This window comes from Oncorhynchus gorbuscha, linkage group LG01 (genome assembly GCF_021184085.1).
Source record: "Oncorhynchus gorbuscha isolate QuinsamMale2020 ecotype Even-year linkage group LG01, OgorEven_v1.0, whole genome shotgun sequence".
NCBI lineage: Eukaryota > Metazoa > Chordata > Actinopteri > Salmoniformes > Salmonidae > Oncorhynchus > Oncorhynchus gorbuscha.
The window spans coordinates 52,982,269-52,994,497 of record NC_060173.1 but is presented as its reverse complement, the minus strand read 5'-3'; the positions used below and the strand labels follow the sequence as shown (position 1 = coordinate 52,994,497).

The following is a 12,229-nucleotide window of genomic DNA, read 5'->3' as shown; positions in this document are numbered from 1 at the left end:
GTTCTGAATTCTGTCACTGTACATTTCAAAAGTGCTGAACAAATAATTATATTGATTACGTCTGTCCTAGCTCGGAATGCCTATTATCCGCTCATTTTCCCCTTGTGCCATAGTTTGCACATCTCAATTGACAGTAGACCCCCAATTGTTTAAGAAATATCAGCTATGTTTTTTTTAAAGGCAGTAAATGAGGCTGAATGAACTGTTTCGCTGTTAGACAAGGCTCCGTAAGGATTAACTCCATGGTGCTGAAAAGAAAGCTCTGCTGTTGGGACAACAATTTGTGGGCACCGTTTGTCACCGTTGCAGTGCAATTAATGTATTGTTTTAGTGTTGTGTAGTGACTTTGCTGGCATGCATCAAATATATATATATATTTTTGCCCCACCAAGATGTACATTCTAAAATTGCCCTGATGTGTTTTACTATCTCCTGCCTTAGTATACAGTAGGCTCTGAGATTAAATATGCTATGATGTCGGCTCCTATCACAAAGCAATACTGTATGTAGCCTACCCATGATGTTCATTGTATTATGCTGCTTTGTGATCTCCTAACCAACGGTAAATGCATCTGTTAGGCCTACATTTTAATGTTTTTATTAGCCCTAACATTATTATAATTCCCGTGCATTGAAACGCCTCAATTCTCCCCTTTAAATAACAATATTTGCTTGCAGTACAGTTAATCAACCACTAGAAGTTATGTGTTCTGCGTTCTCTGCATGAGTGAGTGCACGTAGTAGATGGACCGTAGAGATCACAGTAGTAAGGCACACAAAAAATGCAGGAGGCGGGAACAGTAAATAAATAAACCAGTGCCCAGCGCCGGTGGATGCTCAGCGCAACAAGTTCGCTTGTTAGTCAGGCCGAAATTTCATCTACTCGGTGCTCCTGCCTTTGTGTTTGACAGCTCGACAACTCTGACAACCGCTTTTCCCCTCTTCCAGTCTTGTCTACCATTTTCCCTTTACCCACGGATTTCTTCCTTTAGCGGACGATTAGGTGGACATTCGACCCTAATTTCTCTTCCCGGAGTCCGCCGCGGAAATGATATACTCGACAGCATATCTACCCAGTTTCCACGGTAGGTTCTTATCCATGTCGAGACCGCAGACATGGTCAACGAGAGGCAGATTTATTTCTGCCTCGCGTTCCTGTCACTGTATTTATTTACCCGTTATTTTACAAGATAGACAAGTGAATTGGTTAATATGACCGACGGTTGAAGGTAATGAACAGGTGATTCAAGTCGGACAGTAACATTATTATTATGTTATTACATAACGGATAGGTTAGTGCTTGGCCATTCAATGATCCATTTGAGTGACATAATGCACATCTTCGACACTCCTGCCACTGTGCTGTGGTAGTCGATGCACTCATCCTGTCATTCGTCCGTGCCAACTTTGTGCACAGTTCCTCTAGGACAATGGAAAAAGGTGTGCAGAGAGAGATTTCCAGTGTGCTGACAATGTGAAATCATGGCTGCTAAAATAGACTTGCTCGGTTCTCAGTAGTTTCTACTTTGGGAATGGAAACTTGCCACCCAGCACATGATAGCACATGATGTTCCACTCATGGCTATGTCAGATATGGAGTTGGGTTTTTATGATTCGTTTAGCCAACAGCCATGATTCGTTTAGCCAACAGCCCCATGTACGTTTAGTGTCTGTCTGAAAGGTAATGCCATGCATTTTTTCTAATGGTTCGTGTCAAACGGGTCATGCAATTCCAGAGAGTGGTTAATAATTAGACACAAGTGCGTTTGAATCCATTTGGCATACTTTTGGATATGTAGTGTAGCTTCCTCTCTGATCTCCATGCAACCGCTCATAGACTGAACCACGTGATTATTATTCGCCCCATCTGACACAATGTATCATCCAGCTGCAACATGTAGCCCAGTGCTCCCTTGGCCTTGCGTATTATGAAAGACTTCAAATAAATCGTGTTGACGGCATTGAAAAACCATCCTGTGGCTTTTTTCCAAATACCGCGGTGTACGGTATATGCTGTATGTCGCCCAAGCCTATCACACAATACCAATTACAGCCGTGACAATTTTAAAGCTCTCTTTATTGAAAGGTTAAACAGGTTAACATTGCCTATGGCCCAACCTCTATTATGAGTGTCTGAAAGAGATGGATCCATTATTCTGTCCCATTTATAATGGAGAATAGTCCGTTTTATTGTACTTGTATTGGAAATGAAAGATGCTAATTGAGCACTGCAGGCTATGTTTGGCCAGCCTAATATTCTGAAGTAATGTAGGTTGGGCGCTTCAAAGAGAACCCATTTATAAAACTGTGGACACGGCTCTCGGCAGCGAGGTAATTTTACATCTCAAGGTTCTGTGTCCGCTCGTGTTGTAGATATAACGGCTGTCTGAAATTCGAAGTTGGACAGGACAGCCTCGACTAAACCAAACAGTAAAATGGACTTCGTGGGCAAAGATGATACTTTACTAGTAAATGATTTAATTCATTACTACTGACATTGGATCATGTGGATACATTCCTTCTTGCTTGCCATGCAACTTCTTTAGACCTATCCACCACACAATGCCCCCTGTCTATTGGTATGCATCTCCCATAATGACTGATTTACTGTGTGGCCTGGTGTGATGTTGTTTACAGTTTCCGGTCCACTAGGCTGAAGCCAAAATCTTTATCTAGGGGGAAATGGTTCCCCTCCACAGAGTTTGAGACAGGCCGTTTCCCCCTAGCGTTGTTTGGAATGGACTCCTCGTTTGGGGACAGGGAGCACAGAAGGGATGAGATCACTCGAGGACACTTTTAAACAAGAGACCCATTGAAGGAGGTTTAGAAGCATTCTGGCTCTGATTTGGGGTCAGTAGCAGCACTACACAATATAACTGTTTGTGTTTGTTTAGTTGTAAAACCGCCGCCCCTTGAATGTCTTTTGGACCCCTAAAGTTACTAGTCGTTAGAACTCCCGAAGAGCAGCCATGATCTATCGTTCGGGTGAGCACTACTTTATTTTGTCTTCTGGGGGCAACAAGTTATGACGGAAGAGAAGCTGCATGTGTCTAACTATAGTTGACAAACAAATGGCCTAACAAATGTTGGATATTTGGTATAAAGCCTCGTTTGTTCCTTTAAAAAACATTTTTTTACTTTAGTCTATTTGGTAAATATTTTCTCAACTCTTCTTGAACTGCGCCGTAGGTTAAGTGCTTGTAAGTAAGCATTTCACGGTATTGTCTGCACCTTGTTGTATTATAAAACGGCCTACCAAATGTCGGAAATGATAAGCAGAAACTGTTCTAAAATATAAAATAGGGGTGAAAGTAGCCAGGAGGCTTTACAGTCCTGTACGGAGTATCAGCAAAATCCACGATTATGGAATTATTATGGTGGATTTAACTGCGCCCTACTTTTCAGAGTGATTGGTTTGACAATCAGATGAAAACATCACACAACAACCATGATATGCGAAACTGTGCCTGCGCAGACCACACAAAAACAACAGTAAATGCGCTAAGATGTTTACATGCAACAGTATCCCGTCTAAGACCAGGCATCTTAACCAGGTTTCTCATAACCGGGACACAAGCTTTTTGGGGGGGGTTATTGGGATATGATGTTTATATGCGTCAAACTCAAAAGCAGAATACTTGAGTATCCTGAATAATAATGAGATATTGGTGTGCATGTAAATGTGGTCAGTGGCCACCATAATACCCTGCAAGTTATAATCAGCCAATAAAGATCAGGCAGTTGAGCAAAAAATAAAGACATATCTTGAAATAAACATGGACATTAATCCGATTGGTATTTGACCGTTAACTTGCAGTGTTGATGGAGTTGTTGTAGCTTGCTTGCTAGCTTATTCCATCCCCATACACCATGCTAAATCCAAGTGGCCAGTTTGTTTTGCATGGCACGTTTTTAAAAATCATCTACTAGCAACATAACATGACAAAACTCTTTGGGCACTTTAGTACCTACTTCCCCGATTCGCCTCCATCACCGAAGCCACCAGCAGGCTGTTCTTTTCTTGACTTCAAAGCCGCAGTGTATTGTTGGTATACGAGTTTTTTGATAAATGTCATTCAAATTGCGAAAACAGAAGTATTTTTTAAAAACTTTTGTGCAAAAAAAACAGTTTTGAAGGAATATAATCAGTCGACGTTGTTTTAGATTTGCGGAATATATATTGTGCAAACCTTTCCTTTAACAGCACAAGTGAGGCTGGATTATTGATAAAATCTCTGAATGAAATATACTTTTAAACATCCAATGGTTGTTTTTAATATTGTATCTAGATCATTTTAAACCATCATCGCAATGCTAGCCTGGACCTAGATGTCTGTCGATCTCTGTGTGACAATGACCATGGGAGTTGGCAAGACAGTACACACACAGATCTGGGACCAGACCATCTCAGTGCACGTTACTCTGATCCTGGCGGAGCGAGGACATCAGACAGCACACACAGATCTGGGACCAGGCCATCTCAGTGCACGTTACTCTGATCCTGGCGGAGCGAGGACGCCAGACAGCACACACAGATCTGGGACCAGGCCATCTCAGTGCACGTTACTATGATCCTGGCGGAGCGAGGACGCCAGACAGCACACACAGATCTGGGACCAGGCCATCTCAGTGCACGTTACTCTGATCCTGGCGGAGCGAGGACGCCAGACAGCACACACAGATCTGGGACCAGGCCATCTCAGTGCAGGTTACTCTGATCCTGGCGGAGCTAGGACGCCAGACAGCACACACAGATCTGGGACCAGGCCATCTCAGTACACGTTACTCTGATCCTGGCGGAGCTAGGACGTCAGACAGCACACACAGATCTGGGACCAGGCCATCTCAGTGCACGTTACTCTGATCCTGGCGGAGATAGGACGCCAGAGAGCCAGTCAGTCACCAAGGGCCTTACTGAACTTCAGAGAACATGACGCTTTGAATAAAAGTGGGAAGAGAAGAGCATGTTTCGCAGATGAAACTAGGAGATACCTGATCTGGGGAGTCACCGGGCATTCACCTACACTGACCTCAGATCCAGTTCTTCCTACCTGACTGGCAAATTAGGAGAAAGTTCTAGAAAGGACAGATGGAGAGAGCAAAGTTGTGTAACTAATCAAATGAAAATCTTACCAAGCACAGCATATACACAGAGTGTACAAAACATTAGGAACACCTTCCTAATATTGAGTTGCACCCCCTTTTGTTCTCAGAACAGCCTCAATTAGTTGGGGCATGGACTCTAGAATGTGTCAAGCTTCCCACAGGGATGCTGGCCCATGTTGACACCAATGCTTCCCACAGTTGTGTCAAGTTGGCTGGATGTCCTTTGGGTGGTGGACCATTATCGATACACACAGGAAACTGTTGATTAAAGTGGATGTAACAAGTGACATCAATAAGAGATCATAGCTTTCACCTGGATTCACCTGGTCGGTCTATCATGGAAAGAGTTCCTAATGTTTTGTACACTCAGTGTATCTAAGGACCTCTGCACCAGGCAGTGTCAGAGGAAGGCCCCAAAAATGGTCAAAGACCCCAGCCACCTCAGTCATACATAGACTGTTCTCTCTACTACCGCATGGCAAGCGGTACCGGAGTGCCAAGTCTAGGACAAAAAAGCTTCTCAACAGTTTTTACCCCAAGCCATAAGATTCCTGAACAGATAATTAAATGGCTACCCAGACTATTTGCATTGTGTGCCACCCCCGCCCCCCCCCCAACCCCTCTTTTACGCTGCTGCTACTCTCTGTTTATCATATATGCATAGTCACTTTAACTATACATTCATGTACATACTACCTCAATTGGCCCGACCAACCAGTGCCCCCGCACATTGGCTAACCGAGCTATCTGCGTTGTGTCCCACCACCCACCAACCCCTCTTTTACGCTCCAGCTACTCTCTGTTTATCATAAATGCATAGTCACTTTAACCATATCTACATGTACATACTACCTCAATCAGCCCGACTAACCGGTGCCTGTATGTAGCCTCGCTACTGTATATAGCCTCGCTACTGTTATTTTTCACTGTCTTTTTACTGTTGTTTTATTTCTTTACCTGTAGTTCACCAAATACCTTTTTTGCACTGTTGGTTAGAGCCTGTAAGTAAGCATTTCACTGTAAGGTCATACACCTGTTGTGTTCGGCGCACGTGACAAGTAAACTCTGATTTGATTTCTCAAAGGGGAATACGTTGCTGTAAGCCGTGTATCCGGATTAAATCCGAAGGGAACAGACAGGTGCAGGCATAGACCAGTTGAATGATAGTTTGTTAATGCTCGGGAGGTAACAAATAAAAAAAATGAAACCACCATTTTTTAAAATCGGTTTTCCACATGAATTCACAATGCAGCTGCGGTTCTGCCAGCAACAGTTTGGGCCTCACGGTACGTCACTTTCAGGTGGTTAAGCATTGAACCTGTACTACCATTACCTCAATTCCACCTAGAAAAGTTAGCATTTCGTTCTCATTTACCTTCTCAAAGTAATGTCATACAGGACTTCACCGGTGTCCCTTGCCTTTTTCTGACATTTTCCCAACTGTTAACGACGATGACGTAGAGGTGGAGAGTCGACTCCAATTGAATTGATTTCTCGACTCCTTTTATGCTGACTCCCGGTGTAGACTCTCATTTCTGAGTGTCAAGATTCGATTCCCGCTAGGACTCCAACGATTCAGTATTTTTGGAACGGAGGAGACTGAGTTGCCGTACTTCTGAAAACGGAAACACATGCATCTTTCATAGCGAGCTAGCGAGGGATGGAGAGAGAGAGGGGAGGGGCCACAAGTATAGGCAGGTAGACCGGTGACCGAGTCAGAACTGTGCACGAGGCCCATCTATGGACAATCAAAAGCTGGTTCTCGCAATGGACAGCTGTATCTCTTATTTGGCTTGCAATGTCTCACAACTTCAGTCAAGCAGGGCCTATCATCAGTGAATAGGCCAGGATGTTAAGATGCAACACTTTGCTCTCCCAGTCACACAGAGTATCTGCATAAGTGCACGGGTTCACTTTACGCTGTTCAAAGCGTGGTAGCCAGGACACCAGAGCCTCGTGCTTCGACACTGAGTTGCTGCGGAGATTGACCCACTATACTGTTTGCTTTCTGCATCTTCTCTAATCACAGTGGCGAAGGGTGAAGGTGGTTTATTGGTTGATTTGGCCTTGAGTGTGGAGATCTAGGAGAGTGTCTAAGCACAGCTTTATCGATCGCAGCTTCCACAGTCATGTTGCTGGTGATGCAGGTTAACTGACTTGCCTAGTTAAATATAAAAAAAGTTAAAAAAAATGTAATAATAATAATATCGCTGAGTCTATATTTAAATTACGCATCTTTCCCTTTATGGCCTATCGTCTAGTTAGGCAAAAAAATGTTATATGTTTTGTGATAACGGCACTGTGTTTTTCGTTTAGGAATTTTTATTAACGTTAAGGATCCCAATTTCGTTTTCAAAGATGTAATGTTCACACCCCTAGTTCCTATATCGTAGTGATCACACTTCAGTGGTCACACATCAACCTGCATCAGGAAGCTGCGATCGATAAAGCCGTGCTTAGACACTCTCCTGGATCTCCACACTCAAGGCCGAATGAACCAATAAACCACCTTCACCCTACGCCACTGTGATTAGAGAAGAGAAATGGGGATGAGACTAATTAGATCTATTTATGTTCCCAGCCACATCACAGGAAATGGGTTTCCAAGAATCAGGGAGCCATGGAAACCGTAGTCGTGGTTTGTCTCGATGGAGCTTGTACCTGTCTTCTCAGGCAGTGTGTGTGTGAACTCCGCAGCTGTTGCAGATAGGATCACATCAGGAGATGGGTGAAAAGGGTGGCCTGGAGTGAAAGGAAAAGAAGGGAACAGAGAGGCGTCAACTCTTCTTAAAGATGCTGTCCGGGATCTTAAGCACCTACTTCATAACATTTTGTACGGAACATTTCATATGAAATGGATGGCGTAGTACACGATTGTGCACAATTTTCGAGGGACCTGTTTTTGCTTGTGAGCACTACTTCCAAAACTACTGGGTGACAATATACAAAAGCTCTGGAGCATCACTTCAATGACAGCTGAAGCCGACAGGAACAGGAAAACAGATACACTTATACAGTACGACAACAGACTGACATGTATTTTTCACATCTTATCCCATGTTTCTACTCTGAAATACATTTCTGCACATTCACTCTACTATTTCTATCTACGATATCAACACTATCAGAATTCTGTTCCTATGTATTTCTTTTTTTCTGTTTAGCACAGTTTTAAATTGTGACTCCCTTTTGAAGGCATTCGTGTTTGTCTAAGGGAACGGAAAGAATACACTTGTTCACAGATGGTCCGTTTCGCAAACCCTCGCAAGGTCCTCTGTTTTGTGTGCTACCTGACCTTTTCACGAGTTAACCTGCACTCCTCATATAGCCCAGGCTATGTTTGCACCGGGTTTCTATCGGTTGACCACTAAACGAGGTCTCTCCTCATGTCCACTTTAGAACTCGGTAACGAGAAGAAGAAAATGGCCGACTCGAATGGCCTTTTCTCAGGCTGTTGCCATGGCGACTGAGAGAGGAAAATACCTGCGTGCATAGCGGCCGTACATGACTGTGTGGCAGAGTGAGATTTTGAAAGCACTTGGGACAAAAGGAAGCCCACTGACAATATGTGCAAAATATGTCCAACACTGTCACGGAACTGCCAAGAGCTTTTTTTTTGTGTGGTGATGCGTTTGGTCTTTTGTCGAGGGAGGAAGCCTTTGTCTATCCATAGTGCAGGGCCACTGGACAGAGAATAACGAGCCAGGCTTAGCATGCAGTAGAGAGTAAGTTCCTTATATTGCTCCGTTCTCTTTTCACTGCCATTATTAAAAAACGTCGCCCTCCCGAAACGTGTTGGTGGCCCTGTAATCTAACCTCATCGTCTCTTGTATTATTTCCCTCCAACAATAAGATCACTATTCCGTCTCGTTTGGCCGTTTCTCTATCTTTGAGGTCGTGGGGATATAAAACTCCCTTTGTGTCCGGACAGTCCGGGCGGGTAGTGTCTGGTGCCAACTCTACCCCATGGCAGTCCCGACTCCCGTCACATTGCAGCTAAAGAAAACACAATGCCAGCTAGTCCTCCGGACCAGCCCTGAGCTTTTCCCTGAGCTGCATTTTGGACATCCTCCAAATGGCACAATGATCTCTTCTTCAGTGTCATTGGGTGAGGTAGCATTGGTGAGGATTGGGAACCTGGCAAGGTATAATTGACTAAGTACAGAATACAGAATATGGGGTTGATAGACCTAGAGCTGCAAAGGCCTCGTCTGCCCTGGTTAAAGTAGGGCTGATTCAGCGCTTTGAATTCGAATGTGAGCATAGTTATTTACTTTTCACATTGAATCGTGTGTGTGTGTGCGTGTGCGTGTGTGTGCGTGCGTGCGTGCGTGTGTGTGTGTGTGTGTGTGTGTGTGTGTGTGTGTGTGTACATTTGTCATTCTCTCATCTCATAGGGCTCACACAAACAGACTCATCAACCCAGTTACTTTTGGCAACTCATGGTGTCTCTGCTGCCTCTCCGTTTGCTGCCACCACACTATTTACACTCTGCATCACTACCTGTCCCCATGTTTGTCATCTCCCGTTGTCAACTCGCTGTCATGCCATGTACATCCTCTGTCGGCCTATCTGTCTCAATGTAAACTCTCCGCTGCCTGGCACCCCCGGCTGAACCGCCAAGGTTAACCGTTGTCCTTTGACTGCTTGAAAGAATATCTCGTGAATGGGTGTTTTTATCATGTACACCAATGAAGAATGTGGGGTCTTCAGCATCTTCAGAGGAACAAAGTTGAAGTCCTTGAAAGGTTTTTAGGGCGAGAAGGGATTTTGCAGCAGGTGGAGGTTGACAGACCTGTGTCGCCAAGCATGTATGAAACACGGGCTTGAATGGAGACAGGGTCAAGCTCAGTGGTGGTCTTATCTCAGATTCACTTCCGTCTTATCAGCCTTCCTTGTCTGCTTGAACCGCATCTGTTCAGCAAACGGACTCTGTTTTATTCCCTTCAGAGCACTGAAGGGAAGTTGAAACAAGGGTGTTTTGTTTGATGTGCCCGCTAATTACTGTTTCTAAATGTGTTCATTGTTCACCCAGTCGAAGGAGTCTACGTGCTTTGCCAAGCTAACGGTTCTGGAGCCGTGCGAGCGGCCCACGCTTCAACCTTTCTCTCTGCCGTCTTTTCATGATGGTCGAACCTCTATATTTAGTCGTTATCTCCCACACTCCCTCCCTCGCCTCCTTCCCCTTCCCACCTTTTCAATAAGCTGGGCTGTTAGCTGACCTGACAGCCTGATCCTCACATCACTTCTGCGCCCGGCTTGTCAGTTATCACCTACCTTGTCTCTCCGTTCCCAGCCAACCAATCAACTTTCACCTACCTTGTCTCTCCATTCCATGCTAGCCAATCAACTGTTAGCGTGCCTGTCTTCCCTCAGACAGCCACCCAGTCTGCAGTTGTTATTCTCATTAGTGACTTTCTACTCTCTTGGAGAATGGTATCAGCTAATGAAAGAGGGCTTTGTTGTTTCAGGTCAGGGCCAGTTTAGTGGATTGTCAGGAAACCACTAATGACAAGCAGAAAACCACACTCTGTTGCGGTTGTCTCAACTCGTGAGCAGAACAACTGGAATCCCACAGTTATTAGCGTGTGGATACCCAAAGCTGGTCAGTTAATTAGGGGTCCATCAAGGTGTGTGACTCCCACGAAACCAAACGTTTGGTTTGGAGGTGACAAAGCTGAACACAGAAGCATGTCTGTTCTACGAAATATATTCCCAAATAAATGTATTCTCAAATATTGTGTTTTCTCTGTTACGCTGTGTAAACTGAACTGAACTGACATTTACTACCTTAGAAAAGTCCTTGTTATTGAAAGAAGAAGCAACATTTTTTTGTCCATTTAAAAAAAACAGCAGATTGATCAGAAATACAGTGTAGGCATCGTTCATGTTGTAAATTGCTATTGTAGCTGTAAACTGCTGATTTTGTATTGGAATATCTGCATAGGTGTAGAGAAGCCCATAATCAGCAACCATCACCCCAGTGTTCCAATGGCACGTTGTGTTAGCTAATCCAGGTTTATCATTTTAAAAGGCTAATTGATCATTAGAAAATCCTTTTGCAATTATGTTAGCACAGCTGAAAACTGTTGTTATGATTAAAGAAGCAATACAACTGGACTTCTTTAGACTAGTTGAGTATCTGGAGCATCAGCATTTGTGGGTTTGATTACAGGCTCTTAACGGCTGGAAAAAACAAAGAACTTTCTTCTGAAACTCGTCAGTATATTCTTGTTCTGAGAAATGAAGGCTATTCCATGCAATAAATTGCCAAGAAAATGAAGATCTCGTACAAGGCTGTGTACTACTCCCTTCACAAAACAGCGTAAACTGGCTCTAAGCAGAGGCACCGGTGCACAACTGAGCAAGAAGACAAGTACATTAGAGTGTCTAGTTTGAGAAACAGACGCCTCACAAGTCCTCAACTGGCAGCTTCATTAAATAGTACCCGCAAACCAGTCTCAACGTCAACAGTGAAGAGGCAACTCCGGGATGCTGGCCTTCTAGGCAGAGTCTTTCTGTCAAGTGTCTGTGTTCTTTTGCCCATCTTAATCTTTTATTTTTATTGGCCAGTCTGAGATATGGCTTTTTCTTTGCAACTCTGCCTAATTTGTACATGGAGGTAGGGCTAAAGTGACTATATATAGATAATAAACAGCGAGTAGCAGCAGTGTAAAAACAAATGGGGGGGTCAATGTAAATAGTGCAGGTGGTCATTTTATTAATTGTTCAGCAGTCTTATGGCTTTGGGGTAGAAGCTGTTAAGAAGCCTTTTGGTCCTAGACTTTGGCGCTTGCTGTGCGGTACCGGAGAGAACAGGTGATGATTTGCGTGACTGGAGTCCTTGACAATTTTTTGGTCTTTCCTCTGACACAGTATATAGGTATTGGATGGCAGAAAGTTTGGCCCCAGTGATGGTAGTGCATACAGCCCAGTACCTCTGTAGCTCCTTATGGTCAGATGCCGACAATTTGCCATATCGGTCAGGATTTTTTAATTTTTTTAAATATATTTTTTATTTCACCTTTATTCAACCAGGTAGGCTAGTTGAGAACAAGTTCTCATTTGCAACTGCGACCTGGCCAAGATAAAGCATAGCAGTGTGAACAGACAACACAGAGTT

At 43.9% G+C, this 12,229-nt stretch overlaps 1 protein-coding gene across 4 annotated transcripts in view; it reads left to right on the top strand.

The window, feature by feature from the left end:
- Positions 1–752: 752 nt before the first annotated feature.
- LOC124039886 (GRAM domain-containing protein 2A) overlaps positions 753–12,229 on the top strand; it is a 65,055-nt gene continuing 53,578 nt past the window's right edge. The window contains exon 1 of one of the 4 annotated variants that reach the window (XM_046356417.1): positions 753–1,085. Coding sequence is in view for 1 of the 4 variants with exons in the window: in XM_046356408.1 (XP_046212364.1) it covers positions 8,076–8,122 (47 nt within the window). In the remaining 3 variants the exon portion in view is untranslated. Of the gene's footprint in view, positions 1,086–2,840; positions 2,986–7,749; positions 8,123–8,188; positions 8,832–12,229 lie in introns of those variants that run through there. The other 3 variants (XM_046356426.1, XM_046356408.1, XM_046356434.1) reach the window with 3 other exon arrangements.